This window comes from Corvus brachyrhynchos, unplaced genomic scaffold, assembly GCF_000691975.1.
Source record: "Corvus brachyrhynchos isolate BGI_N302 unplaced genomic scaffold, ASM69197v1 scaffold248, whole genome shotgun sequence".
Lineage (NCBI taxonomy): Eukaryota > Metazoa > Chordata > Aves > Passeriformes > Corvidae > Corvus > Corvus brachyrhynchos.
In genome coordinates, this window is record NW_008239641.1 from 28,000 (window position 1) to 43,652 (window position 15,653).

General features: G+C 52.1%; 1 protein-coding gene and 1 long non-coding RNA gene across 2 annotated transcripts in view; both read left to right on the forward strand.

The window, feature by feature from the left end:
- Positions 1-15,653, forward strand: part of ATP13A1 (ATPase 13A1) — a 30,044-nt gene that overhangs the window by 12,276 nt on the left and 2,115 nt on the right. Inside the window, exons 8-20 of the mRNA XM_017742321.1 lie at positions 386-926; positions 1,016-1,142; positions 2,533-2,670; positions 3,848-3,968; positions 6,028-6,185; positions 7,858-8,030; positions 9,532-9,642; positions 10,241-10,366; positions 11,199-11,307; positions 12,185-12,384; positions 12,886-12,982; positions 13,687-13,859; positions 14,310-14,424. Of these exons, the coding sequence (XP_017597810.1) occupies positions 386-926; positions 1,016-1,142; positions 2,533-2,670; positions 3,848-3,968; positions 6,028-6,185; positions 7,858-8,030; positions 9,532-9,642; positions 10,241-10,366; positions 11,199-11,307; positions 12,185-12,384; positions 12,886-12,982; positions 13,687-13,859; positions 14,310-14,424 (2,189 nt within the window). The remainder of the gene's footprint in view (positions 1-385; positions 927-1,015; positions 1,143-2,532; positions 2,671-3,847; positions 3,969-6,027; positions 6,186-7,857; positions 8,031-9,531; positions 9,643-10,240; positions 10,367-11,198; positions 11,308-12,184; positions 12,385-12,885; positions 12,983-13,686; positions 13,860-14,309; positions 14,425-15,653) is intronic.
- LOC108448628 lies at positions 10,471-10,972 on the forward strand. The gene is made up of 2 exons (XR_001864582.1): positions 10,471-10,673; positions 10,837-10,972. It is a non-coding gene; the product is annotated as an uncharacterized LOC108448628 (long non-coding RNA).

The window sequence follows — 15,653 nt, forward strand, 5'->3', positions numbered from 1 at the left end:
AACCCTGCATCCCTGAATTCCCTGAAACCGCCATTCCCTGACCCCCTGCATCCCTGAATTCCCTGAAACCGCCATTCCCTGAACCCCCGCATCCCTGCATCCCCTGAAACCGCCATTCCCTGAACCCCTGCATCCCTGAATTCCCTGAAACCGCCATTCCCTGAACCCCTGCATCCCTGAATCCCCCATTCCCTGAATCCCTGAATCCCCCATTCCCTAATCCCCTGAATCCCCCCATTCCCTGAATCCCTGAATCCCCTGAATCCCCCATTCCCTGAATCCCTGAATCCCCTCAGTCCCTGAATCCCTGAATCCCCTCAGTCCCTGAATCCCTGAATCCCCTCAGTCCCTGAATCCCTGAATCCCCTCAGTCCCTGAATCCCTGAATCCCCCCCATTCCCCGAATTCCCCCAATTCCCCAATTCCCACCCAGAAATTCCCCAGAATTCCCATCCCGGAATTCCCTGGGATCCCCACAGGGCCGCCCCCCCACCCCAGTTCCTCCCTCAGCCTCCAACGTGAGCGATTCCTGGAATTCCTGCCCCAAATTCCCTGGAATTGCCATCCCGAAATCCCCAAATTCCTGCCCCAAATTCCCTGGAATTCCCATCCCGAAATCCTCAAATTCCTGCCCCAAATTCCCTGGAATTCCTGCCCCAAAATCCCCAATTTCCTGCCCCAAAATTCCCTGGAATTCCTGCCCCAAATTCCCTGGATTTCCCTCAGGATTTCCTGGAGGATTTCTTCAGGGATTTTTCTGGGGGTATTCCCAGGGAATTCCCTCAGGAATTTCCGGGGGGATTCCCTGGGAATTCCCTGTGGGATTTCCTGGGAATTTCTCAGGATTTACTCAGGATTTCCCCCCCCCAGCCACGGATAACGGGTGCTTGGCCTACGCCCTCCGCACCGGCTTCAACACCTCCCAGGTGAGCCGGGAATTCCCGGGAATTCCAGGGAATTCCAGGGAACGGGGGCTCGGGAGTTCCAGGGCGGGCGCTGAGGGCTCCTTTTCCAGGGAAAGCTGCTCCGGACGATCCTGTTCGGAGTGAAGAGGGTCACGGCCAACAACCTGGAGACCTTCATCTTCATCCTCTTCCTCCTCGTCTTCGCCATCGCCGCCGCCGCCTACGTCTGGATCCAGGGTGGGAATCCTGGGAATTCCGGCAGCGGGGCGGGGCTTTGGAAGGGATTTGTCCCGGAGTTTTGGGGGGGGAAGTTGGGAATCAGATCCCAGAGTTTGTGGGGAGGGAGGGGCAGGGCTGATCCCAAAGTTTGCGGGAAGGTTGGGAGTCGGATCCCGAAGATTTTGGGGAGGACAAGGACTGATCCCAAAGATTTTGGGGAGGACGAGCCCCTTCCCGTTCCTCCCCGGGATGCAGAGGAAATTCCTGTTCCTCCCCTCATTCCAAAGGAGCCGAGGATCCCCCCGATCCTGATCCCATTTTTCCCCGATCCTGTTTTTTTCCCTGATTCCCAAGGTACCAAGGATCCCCCCGATCCTGATCCCGATCCCGTTTTTTCCCCGACCCTGATCCCGTTTTTTCCCTGACCCTGATCCCGTTTTCTCCCCGACCCTGACCCTATTTTTTCCCTGACTCTGACCCCGTTTTTTCCCTGACCCTGATCCCATTTTTTCCCTGACTCTGATCCCATTTTTTCCCTGACCCTGATCCCATTTTTCCCTGACCCTGATCCCGTTTCTCCCTGATTCCCAAGGCACCAAGGATCCCTTCTGACCCTGACCCCGTTTTTTCCCCTTAATCCCATTTTTCCCTGACCCTGATCCCATTTCTCCCAGATTCCCAAGGCACCAAGGATCCCCTCTGACCTTGACCCCGTTTTTTCCCCCAATCCCATTTTTTCCCTGACCCTGACCCTATTTTTTCCCTGACCCTGATCCCATTTTTCCCTGACCCCGATCCTGTTTTTCCCTGACCCTGATCCTGTTTTTCCCTGACCCTGATCCTGTTTCTCCCGGATTCCCAAGGCACCAAGGATCCCCTCTGACCTTGACCCCGTTTTTTCCCCTTAATCCCATTTTTTCTCTGATCCTGACCCTATTTTTCCCTGACCCCACTTCTCCCTGACCCCTTTTCTCCCTGACCCCGTTTCTCCTTGATCCCAATCCCATTTTCCCTGACCCCATTTTTCCCCTTAATCCCATTTTTCTCTGATCCTGACCCCGATCCCATTTTCCCCGATTCCCAAGGCACCAAGGATCCCCTCTGACCCTGACCCCGTTTTTTCCCCTTAATCCCATTTTTTCTCTGATCCTGACCCTATTTTTCCCTGACCCCACTTCTCCCTGACCCCTTTTCTCCCTGACCCCGTTTCTCCTTGATCCCAATCCCATTTTCCCTGACCCCATTTTTCCCCTTAATCCCATTTTTCCCTGACCCTGACCCCGTTTTTCCCTGACCCTGATCCCGTTTCTCCCCGATTCCCAAGGCACCAAGGATCTCCTCTGACCCTGACCCCGTTTTTTCCCCTTAATCCCATTTTTCCCTGATCCCATTTTCCCCGATTCCCAAGGCACCAAGGATCCCCGGCGGAACCAGTACCGGCTTTTCCTGGAATGTGCCCTGATCCTGACGTCCGTGGTGCCTCCGGAGCTGCCCATCGAGCTCTCCCTGGCCGTCAACACCTCCCTGATCGCCCTGGCCAAGCTCTGTGAGAATTCCCCAGGGATTTGGCAGCGGGAGGGATCCCTGGGCATTTTGGGAAGGACTCCTCGATCCTGGCGGTTGGGGATGGGATTCCCAGAGGATCCTGGGCTGGTCCAGCCCTGGAAGAATTTCCCCTTCCCGTTTTTATTTCCTTCCCCTTTTTCCCTTCCCTTTGTTTTCCCAATTTTCCCTCCTTATTTTCCTCTCCCACTTTTTCCCTTCCTGTTTTTCCTTCCCGTTTTTTCCCTCCCATTCCTTCCTTCCCGTTCTTTTCCTCCCTAGTTTTCCTCCCAATTTTTTATTCCAAAATATTCCCTCCCGATTTTTTCCCCCTGATTTTTCTTTCCCATTTTTTCCCTTCCCATTCTTTCCCTCCTAATTTTCCCTTCCCATTTTTCCCATTCTTTCCCTCCCATTTCCCCTCCCATTTTTTCCATTTTCCCTTCCCATTTTTCCCATTTTCCCCTCCCATTTTTCCCATTTGGCTTTCCCATTTTTCCCATTTTCCTTTCCCATTTTGCCATTCTCCCTTCCCACTTTTCCCATTTTCCCTCCCATTTTCCCCATTTTCCTTTCCCATTTTCCCTTCCCATTTTCCCATTTTCCCTCCTATTTTCCCCCTGTTTCCCCTCCCATTTTCCCCTCCCATTTTCCCCTCCCATTTTCCCCTCCCATTTTCCCCTCCCATTTTCCCCTCCCATTTTCCCCTCCCATTTTCCCTCCCATTTCCCCTCCCATTTTCCCTCCCATTTTTCCCATATTCCCTTCCCATTTTCCCGCTGTTTTCCCCTCCCATTTTCCCCTCCCATTTTTCCCATTTTCCCTATTTCCCCTCCCATTTCCCTCCCATTTTCCCCATTTTCCCCTCCCATTTTTCCCATTTTCCCTCCCATTTTTCCCATTTTCCCGCTGTTTTCCCCTCCCATTTTCCCTCCCATTTTTCCCATTTTCCCTTCCCATTTTCCCGCTGTTTTGCCCTCCCATTTTCCCCTCCCATTTTTCCCATTTTCCCCGCCCATTTCCCCCTTTCCCCTCCCATTTTTCCCATTTTCCCTCGGGTTTTCCCCTCCCCATCCCTCCCCAAACCCCTCCTCTCCTCTGACCCCTCCTGGCCACTCCCAACCCGCGCTGATTCCCTCATGGATTCCCTCCAGAATTCCCGCTTTTTCCCGCTTTTCCAGACGTTTACTGCACGGAGCCCTTCCGGATCCCGTTTGCCGGGAAGGTCCAGGTTTGCTGCTTCGACAAAACCGGGACCTTGACCAGCGACCACCTCGTGGTGCGAGGGGTGGCCGGGCTCAGGTGGGTCCCGATCCCGGAATTCCCGCTGGGAAGAGGGGAAGGGAGGGGGCTGGACAAAATCCCCCCCAGAATCCTCACAAAATCCTGCCAGGAAATGAAAAATCCCGGGATTTTGGGAGGGGATTTTGTGGGATTTTTGAGAGGATTTTGTGGGATTTTTGTGAGGATTTTGTGAGGATTTTTGGGGATTGTGTGGAATTTTTTATGAGGATTTTGTGGGATTTTTATGGGATTATTTTGTGGGATTTTCTGGTGAGGATTTTTGTGAGGATTTTGTGGGATTTTGTGGAATTTTTGGTGAGGATTTTGTGGGCTTTTTTGAGAGGATTTTGTGAGTATTTTGTGGGATTTTTGGTGAGGATTTTGGGGGATTTTTGGTGAGGATTTTGGGGGATTTTTGGTGAGGATTTTGGGGGATTTTTGGGTGGAATTTTGTGTGAATTTTGAGGATTTTTTGAGAGGATTTTCTGTGGGATTTCGTGAGAATTTTTTGGGGAAGATTTTGTGGGATTTTTTGTGAGGTTTTTTTTGGAATGTTATGAGGATTTTGTGGGATTTTTTGGGGTTTTTCTGAGGATTTGGGGGAGGGGCAATTTTGGGGGATTTTGTGAGGATGTTTTGAGGGGATTTTGGGATATTCTTGTGGGATTTTCTGAGGATATTTGTAGAATTCCCTGAGGATTTTGTGGGTTTTTTGGTGAGGATTTTTTGTGGGATTTTCTGAGGGGATTTTGTGGGATTTTTTGTGGGGATTTTGTGGGATTTTTTGTGAGGATTTTCTGAGGATTTTTGTAGAATTCCTTGAGGATTTTGTGAGGATTTTTTGTGAGGATTTTTGTGGGATTTTTGTGGGATTCATTTTGAGGATTTTGTGAGGGGATTTTGTGGGGTTTTTTTATGAGGATTTTGTGGGATTTTGTGAGGGGATATTGTGATATTTTTGTGGGATTTTGTGAGGGGATTTTATGGGATTTTTATGAGGATTTTGTGGGGGGATTTTGGAACATTTTTGTGGGATTTTGTGAGGGGATTTTGTAGAATTCCCTGAGGATTTTGTGGGATTTTTTGTGGGATTTTGTGAGGGGATTTTGTGATATTTTTGTGGGATTTTGTGAGGGGATTTTGTAGGATTTTTATGAGGATTTTGTGGGAGGATTTTGGAACATTTTTGTGGGGATTTTATGGGATTTTTGGTGAGGATTTTGTGATATTTTTGTAGAATTCCCTGAGGATTTTGTGGGATTTTTTGTGAGGATTTTTTGTGAGGTTTTTTTGTGAGGATTTTTGTAGAACTCCCTGAGGATTTAGCGACCTTTTTTTTTTTTTTTTGGCCGGATTTTGCGAAGATCTTATGGAATTTTCCCCTTTCCCCCCCACCTCCATTTCCCGGCATTTCCATGCTGGAAACCCCTTTGGGACTGACCCGGGACCGTCCCGTTCTCCTCAGGGAAGGGAAGGAGGTGCTGCCGGTGTCGGATTTTTTTGTGAGGATTTTGTGGGATTTTGAGGAATTTTGTGGGATTATTTTGTGGGATTTTGTGATATTTTTGTGGGATTTTGTGAGGGGATTTTATGGGATTTTTATGAGGATTTTGTGGGAGGATTTTGGAACATTTTTGTGGGGATTTTATGGGATTTTTGGTGAGGATTTTGTGATATTTTTGTAGAATTCCCTGAGGATTTTGTGGGATTTTTTGTGAGGATTTTTTGTGAGGTTTTTTTGTGAGGATTTTTGTAGAATTCCCTGAGGATTTTGTGGGATTTTGTGAGGGGATTTTGTGAGGGGATTTTGTGAGGGGATTTTGTGAGGGGATTTTGTGAGGGGATTTTGTGATATTTTTGTGGGATTTTGTGAGGGGATTTTGTGGGATTTTTTGGTGAGGATTTTCTGAGGATTTTTGTAGAACTCCCTGAGGATTTAGCGACTTTTTTTTTTTTTTTGGCCGGATTTTTCGAAGATCTTATGGAATTTTCCCCTTTCCCCCCCACCTCCATTTCCCGGCATTTCCGTGCTGGAAACCCCTTTGGGACTGACCCGGGACCGTCCCGTTCTCCTCAGGGAAGGGAAGGAGGTGCTGCCGGTGTCGGAAATCCCGCTGGAAACGCACCGGGCCATCGCCTGCTGCCACTCCCTGGTGCAGCTGGAGGACGGGACAATCGTGGGGGACCCTCTGGAAAAGGCGATGCTGACGGCCGTCGATTGGACCCTGACCAAAGGTAAATCCCAAATCCTGCTTTTTCCTTGGAATTCTGGGCTCTTCCAGGCGGGAAAAGCCGCGCCGAGCTCAAAAATTCCCGTTTTCAGAGTGGCAGAATTCCAGATTTTCCCTGTGGTTTGGGGGGGTTTTTCCCCCTTCCCTCTCCTCCCCCCCCCATCAAATTTGGGGGGAATCAGGCGTGGAAATTGGGGATTTGAGTGGAAATCAGCTCCCAGCGGGGGTTTGAGCCATGAAAAGTTCCTCTGGAAGGGGTGAATTCCCTCCTGGGTTATTCCACAAGTTGGAATTCCTGGTTCTGCTTCCCTGAGGGGCAGCAAAATTCCAGAGTTTTCCGTAAATTGTGGGGTTTTCCGCATCCTAGGACGGGAATTTTCCATGAATCTTTATCCGTGGATCCCGTGAAACTCAGGCTGTTGTGGGTTACCCTGAATTCCACCTGAATTATCCCAAATTCCTCCTCAGTTCCACCGGAATTCTTCCGAATTCCATAGAAATTATCCCGAATTCCAGCAGATTCCCTGAATTGACCTGAACTGCCCCCAGAATTCCCCTAAATTGCACAGAATTCCACCTGAATTCCATGGGATTATCTTGAGTTCCCCGAGAATTCCGCCTGGATTCCGTGGATTCTCCTCAATTTCCTGAATTATCTGGAATTCCACTTGGATTCCACCTAAATTATCCGGAATTCCACCTGAATTCCCTGGAGTGCCACCAAATTATCTGAAATTCCCACAGAATTCCCCCTGAATTCCACCTAAATTGCTCAGAATTCCACCTGAATTATCCTGAATTTTCCCTCAAATATCTGGAATTCCACGTGAATTAATCTGAATTCCCCCTCAAATATCTGGAATTCCATGTGAATTATCTGGAATTCCACCTGAATTATCCTGAATTTTCCCTCAAATATTTGGAATTCCACCTGAATTATCCGAAATTCCACCTGAATTATCCTGAATTTTCCCTTAAATATCTGGAATTCCACCTGAATTATCCGAAATTCCACCTGAATTATCCTGAATTTTCCCTCAAATATTTGGAATTCCACGTGAATTAATCTGAATTCCCCCTCAAATATCTGGAATTCCATGTGAATTATGTGGAATTCCATGTGAATTATCTGGAATTCCACCTGAATTATCCTGAATTCCACCTGACTTATCCCCAGTTCCACCTGAGTTATTTGAATTCCACCTGAATTAATCTGAATTCCCCCTCAAATATCTGCAATTCCCCCTGAATTATCCTGAATTCCCCTTAAATATCTGGAATTCTACCGGAATTATCCTGAATTCCCCCTCAAATATCTGGAATTCCACCTGAATTATCCTGAATTTTCTCCGAAATATCTGGAATTTCACGTGAATTAATCTGAATTCCCCCTCAAATATCTGGAATTCCACCTGAATTATCTGAATTCTACCTGAATTAATCTGAATTCCTCCTTAAATATCTGGAATTCCACGTGAATTAATCTGAATTCCCCCTCAAATATCTGGAATTCCACCTGAATTATCCTGAATTCCCCTTAAATCATCCCCAATTCTGGCCGAATTCCCCCCGAACCCCCCAGAATTCCCTTTGAACCAATCCCCACCCCCCTTTCCCCCCATTCCCCCTTTTCCCAGCACCCCCTTTCAGGATTTCCCGATTTCCTTTGTTTCCAGATGAGAAAGTTTTCCCGAGGAGTCTAAAAACTCCGGGAATGAGAATTCACCAGCGCTTTCATTTCTCCAGTGCCCTGAAGAGGATGGCGGTGCTGGCGTCCCTGGAAAACGCCTCCGGAGAAATCCGATACCTGGCGGCCGTCAAGGGCGCTCCCGAGACCCTGCACGCCATGGTGAGGGGGGAACGGGGGGAAATGGGGAGAAACTGGGGAAAAATGGGGAGAAACGGGGAGAAACTGGGGAAGAAACAGGGAGAAATGGGGAGAAATGGGGAGAAACGGGGGGAAATGGGGAAAAAATGGGGAGAAATGGGGAGAAACAGGGGAGAAATGGGGAGAAACTGGGGGAGAAACGGGGAGAAATTGGGAAAAACAGGGAGAAGTGGGGGAAAATGGGGAAAAATGGGGAGAAACTGGGGAGAAATGGGAAAAACGGGGAGAAATGGGGAAAAACGGGGAGAAATGGGGAAAAATGGGGGAAAACGGGGAGAAACTGGGGGAGAAATGGGGAGAAACTGGGGGAGAAACAGGGAGAAATGAGGAAAAATGGGGAGAAAATGGGGAGAAACTGGGGGAAACTGGGGGAGAAACAGGGAGAAATGGGGAAAAACTGGCGAGAAATGGGGAGAAACTGGGGGAGAAACGGGGAGAAATGGGAAGAAACTGGGAAAAATGGGGGGAAACGGGGAAAAATGGGAGAAATGGTAAGAAATGGGGAGCAACTGGGAAAAAAAGGGGAGAAACTGGGAGAAACTGGGGAAAAAATGGGGAGAAACGGGAAAAGGGGGAGAAATTGGGGGAAAAACGGGGAGAAACAGGCAGAAACTGGGAAAAACTGGGAGAAAAGGAGAAATGGGGAAAAATGAGGAAAAACGGGGGGGAAACTGGGGGAGAAAAGGGGAGAAACTGGGGGGAAAAACGGGGAGAAACAGGAAAAATGGGGGGAAATGGGGAGAAACTGGGAAGAATGGGGAGAAACTGGGAGAAACGGGGAAAAATGAGGAAAAACGGGGAGAAACTGGGGAAAAACAGGGAGAAAAAGGGGAGAAGCTGGGAGAGACAGGAGAAATGGGGAGAAACTGGGAAAAACGGGGAGAAATGGGGAAAAACAGGGAGAAACTGAGAGAAACTGGAGAAATGGGGAGAAACTGGGAAAAATGGGGAGAAATGGGGAGAAACTGGGAAAAATGGGGAGAAAGGGGGAAAAACAGGGAGAAACTGAGAGAAACTGGGAGAGACCGGGGAAAAATGGGGAGAAACTGGGGGAGAAACGGGGGAAAATGGGGAGAAACTGGGAAAAACTGGGAGAAACTGGGAGAGAGGAAAAACGGGGAGAAACTGGGAAAAATGGGGAGAAATGGGGAAAAACGGGGAGAAACTGGGAGCCTGCAAATGCTGGGACTCCCCAGAGCCTGCGGTGAGGGGGAAATCCAGGGAAATTCCGGGGAAAACCAGGGATCTGGGAATTTTGGGAGATCGGGGAGGTGGGAAGGGAGTGGGGAGTGCGAATTCCGGCCGGATGATCCTGAGCTCTCCTGGATTCCCCTTGAATTATCCCAAATCCCTGCCTCCCTTCCCCCCCCCCATCCCAATCCCCCCGTTTTTCCCGGATTCCCTCAGATTCCGCACTCATGGAATGTTCTTCCCGCTGTTCCCCTCCCCTGTTGGCTCCCAGTTATCCCAGTGCCCCCGGAACTACCACGAGATCCACCGGGAGATCTCCCACGAGGGCGCGCGGGTGCTGGCCCTGGGCTACAAGGAGCTGGGAGCCCTCAGCCACCAGCAGGTGAGCGAAAAACCGGGAGAAATCCCGGAATTCCGGCCCCTGGCAAGCGCTGGGAGCGGGGCTGGGAAGAGGAGGGGGGGGTGGGGGCCGGGATTTGGGGATTTTTTCGGGAAAAATTCCCATTCTTGGCTATCCCAAACACCCCCCTGAGGTCCTTTGGAGCATCCCAGAGGGGTTTTTCCAGGGGAATTCCCATTCCTGGCTATCCCAGAGACCTCTCAGAGGATTCCAGAGGGATTTTTCCAGGGGAATTCCCATCCCCAGAGACCTCTCTGGGGATTCCAAAGGGACCTCCCTGAGCCTCTTTGGAGCATCCAAAAGGAATTTTTCCAGGGGAATTCCCATCCCCAGCTCCATGTCCCCACAGCCCCAATCCCTTGGGAATTCCTGCCTGGATTTCCTCAGGAATGGGCAGGAATTCGCTGCATTTTTCCAGGAAAACCCCTTTTTTTTTTGGGATTTGGGATCGCTCCAAGCTCCTTGGGGTGCTCAGAGCGTTCCAGGGATGCTCCCAATCCCGGGAATCGCCCGTGGGAGGAGCAATCTCCCGTTCCGAGGGAGCTGGGAATGCTGAATCCGGGAATTTCCCTGCGGGCAGGTGCGGGAGATGAAGAGGGAATCCTTGGAATGCGACCTTCGATTTGTGGGATTCATCGTGGTCTCCTGTCCCCTCAAGGCCGACTCCAAGGCCGTCATCCGAGAGATCCAGAGCGCTTCCCACCACGTGAGCGGCCGGAATCGCGGGAATTCCCGGCATTCCGGGCTTTTGGGGAGGGTGGGGAATGCGGGATGGCACAAGGGGGGGAACTTCCCGAGGGTTGGGAAGCTCTGGAATGATGGGGGGGGAAGGGGGGAAGTAGGGAAAATTCCGGGTGGAAAATGTGGAAGTTGAAGGCTGAGAAGTGGGAAAATTCCAAGTGGAAAACTGGGAAAATTCCAAGTGGAAAACAGGGAAAATTCCAGGCTGGAAAGTGGGGAAATTTCAGTTTAAAGATCAGGAAAATCCCAGGCGGAAAACTGAGAAATTCCAGGTGGAAAATAGAGGAATTCCAGGCGGAAAAGTGGGAAAGTTTCAGGCTGAAAAAGGGGGAAAATGCCAGGGCAGAAAATTGGGAAATCTCCAAGTGGAAAACAGGGAAAAATTCCGGGCTGGAAAGTGGGGAAATTTCAGTTTAAAGATCAGGAAAATCCCAGGCAGAAAACAGAGAAATTCCAGGCGGAAAACAGAGAAATTCCAGGCGGAAAAGGGAGAAATTCCAGGTGGAAAACAGAGGAATTCCAGGCGGAAAAGTGGGAAAGTTTCAGGCTGAAAAGGGGGAAAATGCCAGGGCAGAAAATTGGGAAATCTCCAAGTGGAAAACAGGGAAAAATCCAAGGCGGGAAACTGGGAAAATTCTCAGCTGAAATCTGGGAAACCGCAGGTGGAAAAGAGGGAAAATGCCGCTGTAAAACCCAGGAAATGCTCCTGGAAGTGGGAATATGTTGGGACGAGCGGCCCGCGCGCCGCGGGGCGGGAGCTGTGCCGGGGCGATTGCGAGGTTGCCGGCGTGGCGCAGGTGGTGATGATCACCGGGGACAGCGCGCTGACCGCCTGCCACGTGGCGCGGGAGCTGCACTTCCTGCGCAAGGAGCGCATCCTGATCCTGCAGCCGCCGGAGAGCGCCGGTACCGGGAACGCCGCGGGGCGGGAATGGGGGAACGGGATCGGGAATGACGAGGGGGGAGGGGTTTGGTCCCGATGGGCTCCGGGGAGCTGGGGCGGGAGCGGGAATGCTGGGGTGGGCTCGGAGATCGCAGGATCTCGAGAGCTTTGGGAATCTGGGAATGGAGATGGGGATTGGGGTTGGAATCGCCTCTGGGGTCCCTCTGGAATTCCCCCAGAATCCCTCTGGAATCCCCCAGGGTTCCCCATGGAATTCCCATTCCCATTCCCATTCCCATGGAATTCCCATTCCCCCAGGGCTCCCCTGGCAGTGGCGATCCCGGGACGGCTCCGTGGCGCTCCCGTCATTCCCAGATTCCCGTGGAATTCCCATTCCCATTCCCATGGAATTCCCATTCCCCCAGGGCTCCCCTGGCAGTGGCAATCCCGGGACGGCTCCGTGGCGCTCCCGTCATTCCCAGATTCCCGTGGAATTCCCATTCCCAGATTCCCATGGAATTCCCATTCCCCCAGGGCTCCCCTGGCAGTGGCAATCCTGGGACAGCTGCATGCCGCTCCTGTCATTCCCAGATTCCCATGGAATTCCCATTCCCATTCCCCCAGGGCTCTCCTGGCAGTGCTGATCCCAGGACGGCTCCGTGGCGCTCCCATCATTCCCAGATTCCCATGGAATTCCCATTCCCATTCCCCCAGGGCTCCCCTGGCAGTGGCGATCCCGGGACGGCTCCGTGCCACTCCCGGCATTCCCAGATTCCCATTCCCATTCCCATGGAATTCCCATTCCCATTCCCCCAGGGCTCCCCTGGCAGTGGCGATCCCAGGACGGCTCCGTGGCGCTCCCAGCATTCCCAGATTCCCATGGAATTCCCATTCCCGCAGGGCTCCCATGGCAGTGGCGATCCCAGGATGGCTCCGTGGCGCTCCCGGCGTTCCCGGATTCCCTGCGGGATCTGACGGATCCGTTCGATCTCTGCCTCACCGGGGAGGGGCTGGAGCAGCTCCGGAGCCGGGATCGGGATCGGCTGCTCCGGCTCATCCCGCACATCCAGGTCTTCGCCAGGGTGGCACCCAAGCAGAAGGTGAGGGGGGGGGGCTGGGAATGGGAATTCCCAAAATTTGGGGTCTTTGGGAAGGGGGGGATGGCCCTGGGGTGATCCCGAAGAGTTTGGAGCTCCTTCCAGCTCTGAATTCCCAAAATTTGGGAATGGGCGTTGCTGCTGGGGTGATCCTAAGCAATGCTGAGCCCGTTGCAGCCCTGCACTCCCGGGATTTGGGGGTTTGGGGATGGAAATTCTGGGATTTGGGGTCTTTGGGAATGGGGGGATGGCCCTGGGTTTATCCCAGAAAGTTTGGAGCTCCTTCCAGCTCTGAATTCCCCAAAATTTGGAGCTTTTAGGATCTGGGGATGAGGCTCAGGACGGGGCCTGGTGTGATCCTAAAGAATCCCGAGCCCATTCCAGCCCTGAATCCCCAAAATTTGGCCGCCCCTGCAATTCCCACCCCATCCCTGTTATCCCAAACCACCCCGAGCGGGGAATTCCCGGAATTTGGGAGCTTTTCCCAGCCTTTTTTCCGGGCAGGAATTTGTGATCACGGCCCTGAAGAGCCTGGGCTACTCCACCCTCATGTGCGGGGACGGCACCAACGACGTGGGAGCGCTCAAACACGCGGACGTGGGTGAGGAGATTCCCGGAATTCCCAAAATTCCCAAAATTCCCGGCATTCTCCCTAAATCCCCCCCCCAGAGCCGCCTTCCCCAGCATTTCCCAGCTCTTGAAGCCGTTGTTTTTGGCGCCAGGAATGGAAATAAAAGAGGGAATTCCAGATTTTTTCCTGGGGGCTTCTCCCGGGTTTCTTTCCCTGGAGTCCCCTCGGCATCCCCAGCCCCGGGCGCTGGGATCCAGCAGGGTGGGAATGCTCTGTCCTCAGGGATCCCATCCCCCTTTTTCCCATTTTTCCTCTTTTTTTTCCCGTTTTTCCTCCAGTTTTTGTCTGGTTTTCCTTGGTTTATCCCTTGTTTTTCCTTTGGTTTTTTCCTGGTTTTTCCCCCGGTTTTCCTCTGGTTTTCCCTTCGCTTTTTCCTTTGTTTTCCCCATTCTTCCCCCTTTTTTCGCCCCTTTTTCCCTGACTTTTCCTGGTTTTCTCTGATTTTTCCTGATTTTTTTCCCCTCTTTCCCCCCTCATTTTCCCTGATTTTCCCCGTTTATTCCCTGTTTTTCCCGTTTTATCCCTTGTTTTTCCCTAATTTTTCCCCGGTTTTCCCCCCATTTTTCCCGATTCTTCCCCTCTTTCCCCCCTCATTTTCCCCTCATTTTCCCGATTTCCCCGTGTTTATTCCCTGCTTTTCCCCCGGTTTATCCCCCATTTCCCCCTTTTCCCAGGCGTGGCCCTGCTGGCCAACGCTCCGGAGAGAATTCCCGAGCGGAAGCGGCGGCCCCGGGACGGCCCCGGGGACGGCAGGGCCGGAATTCCAGCCGGGAATGTCAAACCCTCGTCCCGAGGAGCCAAGCAGCGCGTCCTGGCCCAGCGGGAGGAGCAGCTGGCCATCCACAGGGTGCGGATCCCGGCAATTCCAGCCGGGAATTCTGTCCTTGGGAATGGAGGGATTGAGGGTTGGGAATCCTGGAATGGTTTGGGTGGGAATAGATCTGATCCCATCCCAATCCAACCCAGTCCTGGAATTCTGGAGGTGGGGAGGGACCTTAAATCCGGGATAAACAGGGAATCAATCCTGGAATTCTGGAGGTGGGAAGGGACCTTAAATCCGGGATAAACAGGGAATAAATCCTGGAATTCTGGCGCTGGGAAGGGACCTTAAATCCGGGATAAACAGGGAATAAATCCTGGAATTCTGGAGGTAGGAAGGGACCTTCAACCCCATCACCCAAGATCCCAAACTTCCGCTTCTCCCGCTGGGTTTGGGGTGGATTTGGGGCTGCTTTTCCAGCCGTTCCGGGTGATTTGGGGAATGTTTGGGAATTCTGTGCCGTTCCCAATCCCGCAGGTGCGGCTGAGACAAGTGCTGAGGAATCTGGATGAGGAAAGTGCTCCGGTGGTGAAGCTGGGGGACGCCAGCATCGCCGCCCCCTTCACCTCCAAACTCTCCTCCATCCAGTGCAGTGAGTAGAAAAACTGGGAAAAACCCCGGGAATGGTTCGGGAAAAACTGGGATAACCTGGGGAAAAACCCTGGGAATGGGACTGGGAAGGATGGGAATGGGGGAGACCCAAAATCTGAACAGTCCTGAGCCCATTCCAGCTCTGAATTCCCCAAATTTGGAGGTTTTGGGCTCTGGATTTGAGGCTCAGGGTATCCCTGCTTTTATCTAAACTAAATGATCCTAAACCTGTTGCACCTCTAAATTCCCAAATCCATGAAAACCCCACCTCAAATTTCCCCTTTTTCCCCCTTTTTCCCCTCATGAGGGCCCCAAACCCCCTCACCCAAACCCTGCTCTTTTCCCCCCTTTTCCCCCCTTTTTCCTGCCCTTTCCCCCCCTTTTCCTGCCCTCTTCCCCCTCATGAGGGCGCCAAACCCCCTCACCCAAACCCCGCCCTTTTCCCCCCTTTTTCCCACCCTTTTTCCCCCTTTTTCCTCCTTCTTCCCTCTTTTCCTGCCCTTTTCCCCTTCATGAGGGCCCCAAATCCCCTCACCCAAACCCCGCCCTTTTCCCGCCCTTTTTCCCCTTTTTCCTGCCTTTTTCCCCCCTTTTCCCCTTTTTCCCTCCTTTATCCCCCTTTTTCCTGCCCTTTTCCCCCCTTTTCCTCCCCTTTTTTCCCCTTTTTCTGCCCTTTTTCCCCCTCACAGCAGCCCCAAACCCCCTCACCCAAACCCCTCCATTTCTCCCCCTTTTCCCCCCTTTTCCTGCCCTTTTCCCCCTCACAGCAGCCCCAAACCCCCCCACCCAAACCCTTCCCTTTTCCCCTTTTTCCCCCTTTTCCTGCCCTTTTCCCCCTCACAGCAGCCCCAAACCCCCTCACCCAAACCCCTCCATTTCTCCCCCTTTTTCCCCCTTTTCCCGCCCTTTTCCCCCTCATGAGGGCCCCAAACCCCCTCACCCAAATCCTTCCCTTTTCCCCCTTTTCCCACTCTTTTCCCCCTTTTCCCGCCCTTTTTCCCCTCATGAGGGCCCCAAACCCCCTCACCCAAATCCTTCCCTTTTCCCCCTTTTCCCACTCTTTTCCCCCTTTTCCTGCCCTTTTTCCCCTCATGAGGGCCCCAAACCCCCTCACCCAAATCCTTCCCTTTTCCCCCTTTTCCCACTCTTTTCCCCCTTTTCCCGCCCTTTTTCCCCTCATGAGGGCCCCAAACCCCCTCACCCAAATCCTTCCCTTTTCCCCCTTTTCCC